Source organism: Dendropsophus ebraccatus, chromosome 7 (genome assembly GCF_027789765.1).
Source record: "Dendropsophus ebraccatus isolate aDenEbr1 chromosome 7, aDenEbr1.pat, whole genome shotgun sequence".
NCBI lineage: Eukaryota > Metazoa > Chordata > Amphibia > Anura > Hylidae > Dendropsophus > Dendropsophus ebraccatus.
The window spans coordinates 50,285,760-50,291,579 of NC_091460.1; the positions used below are offsets into that span (position 1 = coordinate 50,285,760).

Consider the following 5,820-nt stretch of genomic DNA (forward strand, 5'->3'; position numbering starts at 1 on the left):
CACACAAGGTACTATTAATGGAAAATGCCAAAAATAGCTCCAAGAACTGCAAAAAAAAAAAACAAAAAACAAAAAAAAAACATGCAAAATCTAAGCTCTTTCAGCTCGTTACAAGCATATTTAAGTCAGTGTGAACATGGCCAAAAAGAATAATTAAGCATGAGAGGAAAAAAAAATCAGCTACTTTTCTTGTAAGAGCACCACCCTTATCCTTAGGCTGTGTCTGGTATTACAGTTCAGCCCCATTCACTAGCGTTGGAGCGAGCTGAGCTCTTCTGCCCCTTCATTTTAGTGCAGGTTTCAGCAGTGAGACCTCTGGCAATCTAAACTTTTTACTGCTCAGTATGACACTCAAAAAGTTTTATTTTCCTTTCCCATTAAATGTTAGCTGCATTTATTGATACAGAATCTGTAAGTTATGGATATACTATCAAACAACCCTTCAGGCTTAGTGTAGATTTTATTATCCACTTAAGTCAAGGCGCCAACAGCTTCACAGGACAATGCTATAAATCAGAGTATGCTATTTTTAAGACTTACTATTTAGAAATAGGTGCACTGAGGTCTTATATGTTTCCTCTGGTGCTTCTATTCTGTCAGCAGTGGCTGCTCCCTCAACCCCCTTCTCAGGGGGAAAAAAGTAAAACTGACTTTACTACCTATCCAAACTTCACCAGCCCTGCTTAAAATTCTCAGGAATTAGCAGCACCCTGCAGCCTTCTCACTAGCTGATAGAGCACTTGCTGATTTAGTCCATAGTTTAGATCTTAATTTCTCAAGTACTGGATTTGCCTCTACAAAATTTTAACCTTTTTTTTTTAAATAATTTTTAAAGGTTTAAAGCAGGGGTGTCAAACGCAGGCCCTCTAGCTGTTGCAAAACTACAAATCCCATCATGCCTGGGCAGCCAAAGCTTTAGCTGTCTATGCATGATGGGAATTGTAGTTTTGTAACAGCTGGAGGACCTGAGTTTGAAATGTGTGGTTTAAAGTGACCTTGTTTAATTTTATTTTATTTGACATGTCAAATGTTCATGTTAAAATTTTTGATTGGTTGGGGTCTACACAGAGGGTTCAGACCCCCTTACTTGCCAGGTTAAGATGAAAAAAAAAAAAATTACAAAGTGAGTCTCTTTTTAGCTTATCGCCTTTATGTAGAATCCATCCCGTGTAGGAGCAAGTAAGATATTTCTACCATCTCCTTCTGGCAATTAATGTGGGTCAGCACACCCATGCCCTGACCTATAAAAACTTTTGAAGTGACTCTCTGACATGTTTTGATTTAAGTGACACCTTGAATTTTTAGATATTAAAAACAATTTGGGAAATTTTGTAGAAGCAAACCCAGTGCTTAAAAAAAAAAAGACCTATAACACCTGTAGCCCTCCAGCTCTTGTTAAACTACAATTTACGTCATGCCTGGTCAGCCAAAGCATGATGGGAACTGTAGTTTTTCCACAGCTGGAGCACCACAGGTTGAACACCTATAATCTAAACTATCATTAATTTTCTTTTTTCTTTTTGTATTTTTCTCACGTTATCAGGGAAGCTCAAGATACGGGCTCAGAATGTGATTCTTTAAACTCTTCGATTGGAAGAAGACAGTCTCCACCTTCAAGTCTGGAGGTTCAGCTGCAACAGCAACCTGTACGAAAGATATCGAAAGAGGAAACCTCATGCGAGGAGTCTATATCCACAGACTCTCCCGTAACCCCAGATGTTTCTAAAGCCTCTTCCCCTGACACCACAGGGTTGACAGAAAGCCAAAGCATGGTGTTTAGCCCAGCCAGTAAAGTGTACAATGGTATTTTGGAGAAATCCTGCAGCTTACACCAACTCTCCAGTGTTTTACCCACCTCCAAGCCACCCCATCCTCCATTTCCCACGTCCCCAAATGACAGCAAGCCGGTCCAAGAAGTCCACGGGATTCCCGTACTAAAGACCACGCCACATGATCTGTCTCAGAATGGCGAGAAAAAAAAGCAATCGAAAATCAAAGTCCTGCTGAAGAAAATCTCAAAGTAAAATGACTTGAAGGGATTAAAGACAATGGATGAAGCGTTTTTTACGTTTTGAGAATGTAACTCCTTGTGGAGTTTTTTCAAGACTGGATGTTGTGGGTGTGATGCTCCGAGGTTCGTCTTACTATTTTACCGACTGTGAAGGTCACGCCAACTCTTATCACTGAAGTTCAACGGAAAGTGGAGCTGTTTACAGTCACTTTTGTCTATTTATTTCTGCTTTTAAGTTTTTAGTTCAAAATTTTTAATAAGCCACTTCGGACTTCACCGTCTCGAATGGACTACTTAAGCCTACGCTGGGGCTTAGCCAATCTCTTGTTTACTGGAGCATCTTCTTATCTTTCCACAGAGCTATGACATTTTACATTATGGACTAAGTAACTAAATTGCACTACAGTTTTGAAGGTCTTTTTTTCTTTTTCCAGACTGGAAGAGGGAAAAAAAAGAGGAAATTTGCAAGTGATATAGTTAAAGATTTGTAAAATGACAGATAAGAGGGTCGGTTTTCACTTTTCAATCAACTGGGTTTTTAAGTAGAGCCTAGAGTTTCTAATCGACACGATTTCCAGAAGAAGACTCTCATACATTTTTGTATGGGGGGAAGCTTAGATTCACCTATTCTTACTGTTACAGATTGACGTCCTGCTGTAAAGAGTGTTTGTTTCTCCAGGGCTTTCACTGTGATTTTCACAGAGCTGCAAGCTGTATGATATATGTAGATATTATATAACAAGAGGGAGCCCTCTTGATCTTATATGCAAGCGATGATTGTGGATCGTTGCAGGAGGTAATGCACTTAGATTGGTGCTTTAAGTGCTATTAACCAATAAGCCGAGGATTGTTTACAGGCAAAGGGTGACTGGATTTGCTGTACTTTCTACTGCATTGAAGTTGGAGGCATTCACTGTATCTCGGGCTGACCCACTGACTACATTAGCATGCAGATGTGCAAACAACAAAGTAACGTTTATGGTTCCTGTCGTTCGAGTGTTAAAGACACACATGCATTTTTCATAGCTCAAAAATAAGACCATGAGTACTGCTAGTAGTACGTACTGTATGCCATAAACCACTCACACTGCCCAGACGACTAATACCTGCAGTGGGGGCCCTTATCGCTCTAACTCGCATTTTTGTTTCTCTGCTACAAGAGATTTGTACATGTTGTAACATACACAATGCCACTTTTAAACTAATAATACTTTTGCTACTACAGACATGTATGTCTACCCCCTTTTGCCAATATTTCGACATATTTTTCTCTTTTGTTTTTGCCTGTCCAAATCTTAATCACTAGATCTGTTACATTTCAAAATGTACAATTTTCCAATAAACTAATTTATTTGATTTCTGGAATAATGTTTACTTTATGGTGAGTGTCCAGTGACTGCTACTGTATATAATATGTAGCAACAGACTAAATATGTGTATAGGTTTCAGGTTGTCGTAAGCATCATGAGAAGAGGAGAGCAAAATTACCATCAACTCAAAACTGAATCTAACAGATTGGCCATTAATTAGTTTAGTCAGGACAAATTAGCTTTACCTTTAGGAGATCAGTCTAAGGTCTCTTAAAGGGGTAGTGCTGTCTTAACCAATATAGTTAATCTTGTCAAGTACTATATACTTTTGCAGATACATTCATTTGGCAAATTTGCTTCCCTTTCCCTCCCATTGACAGCACATTGTGTAGTTTACTGACCACCACTCTGCTCTAAAAGCAGTGGTCTGGCTGGTGTGTGTATGTATATATGTATGTGTGTGTATATGTAATATATATATATATGTGTGTGTATATATATTACAATATATACACTATCTAAATACATCCATACTATAGCTATAACACCACCCAGAACAATGTTTTTTGAGCAGAGTGGTGGTCTTTTACCTACTATCAGCTGTCAACAGTGGGAGGCAAAGAGCAGCATAAGGGAGGTTTACGAAATTAATGTATTTGCAAAAATATTAAACTTGATGAGCCCTACAAGTTTAACTGTTCAGATAAGAATACCCTTTTAAGGTCCCCATAAACAGTAGACTTAAGTTGGCATCGCCTACCACCGCTCATTGTAGGGCGGGCTGTCAATCTAAGGTTTATGGGGCTCTCCCATCGATAGTGGATGTCTGTGATGATTGGGGTTGGGATTGATGGAAAATCACCACCCAATCCATTTGTTCAGGGAGAGGCAAGCTGCAGTCACAGCTTATTCTTCCCCTCACTATATAGAATATAGGAACACTTGGCTGTGCAAGATAGTTCCTGTGGATTGGAAGGACGAGTGGTGGGCAGGAGAGATTAACGAAAGCTGAACAATTTGCATGCAGTTATTGAAGGTGTATGGACACCTTTAGACTGTATCCACTTTTTCTGAGCAACTGGATGACTTTAAAGGCAGAACTCGATCGGTGTGGAGCAGGATTCTGGTTAGGTGGGTCAGTGATCTATTTATCATAATGCACTCTGGTCCTTTCTTCCCCAGGTAAGTGGCACATATGCATAGTGTGTGTGTGTGTGTGTGTGTGTATATATATATATATATATATATATATATATATATGTGTAAAAAATAGAATGATTCAGCAGACAGTCTACCACTTTTTATTTCCAGTCCAGTTCTCATACTGCTCTTTGGGCAGTGGACAGGGGTCATCATAGGCCAGTCTGCATCTATAAACACAACCAGACTACTGTTAAAGGAGGCATTGCAGACACCTGTTATACTACTATAAAGATATATTTTACTTTAGGCAGAATAATAGAACAGTGACTAATTTTAAGGACAAGGTCAATGGTTTTTTGATAAGGTTTTTTCTGCAATAGTTTTTTCCATTCATCACAGTTTCTCAGGCAGTTTTAAAATAGAATCCACACATGCCAACATAGAATGCACACATACACGTAAATACCCAATAATGTCTTTGGCTATGTTCATACGCTGTATGAGACCCGCCGTTCTGTGACATGGCTGGGTCATGGAATAATTGTTCTCAGAAAAGATCATCCTGGCCGTTACTGCAGGAGTTCTGATGCAGGCGCATCCATGCACGCTCGCATCAGAACTGTCCACTGCACACAATGGTGTGCACTGACAGTTTTTTCTGCCGTCGCTATTCATTGAATAGTGGCCGTAGAAAACTGACATGTCAGTTTCTCGCAGCGCCGCTAGAGATCCCAGCCAGAGTGTTTACGTTGTGTAGACACTCCGGCCGGGATCCCTCAGAAGGCAGCACTATGTAAGTACCGCAGATTTCTGCAGAACTTACACTACCGTTCAAAAGTTTGGGGTCACATTGAAATGTCCTTATTTTTGAAGGAAAAGCACTGTACTTTTCAATGAAGATAACTTTAAACTAGTCGTAACTTTAAACAAATACACTCTATACATTGCTAATGTGGTAAATGACTATTCTAGCTGCAAATGTCTGTTTTTTGGTGCAATATCTACATAGGTGTATAGAGGCCCATTTCCAGCAACTATCACTCCACTGTTCTAATGGTACAATGTGTTTGCTCATTGGCTCAGAAGGCTGATGATTAGAAAACCCTTGTGCAATCATGTTCACACATCTGAAAACAGTCTAGCTCGTTACAGAAGTTACAAAACTGACCTTCCTTTGAGCAGATTGTGTTTCTGGAGCATCAGATTTGTGGGGTCAATTAAACGCTCAAAATGGCCAGAAAAAGAGAACTTTCATCTGAAACTCGACAATCTATTCTTAGAAATAAAGGCTATTCCATGCGAGAAATTGCTAAGAAATTGAAGATTTCCTACAACGATGTGTACAGGCTCTAACCA

General features: G+C 39.5%; 1 protein-coding gene across 2 annotated transcripts in view; it reads left to right on the top strand.

Moving 5' to 3' along the window:
* Positions 1 to 3,368, top strand: part of STIM2 (stromal interaction molecule 2) — a 74,596-nt gene extending 71,228 nt beyond the window's left edge. For both annotated transcript variants that reach the window (XM_069977495.1, XM_069977496.1), the window contains exon 12: positions 1,544 to 3,368. In XM_069977495.1, coding sequence (XP_069833596.1) covers positions 1,544 to 2,024 — 481 coding nt within the window. In that variant the 3' untranslated portion in view covers positions 2,025 to 3,368. The remainder of the gene's footprint in view (positions 1 to 1,543) is intronic.
* Positions 3,369 to 5,820: the final 2,452 nt, after the last annotated feature.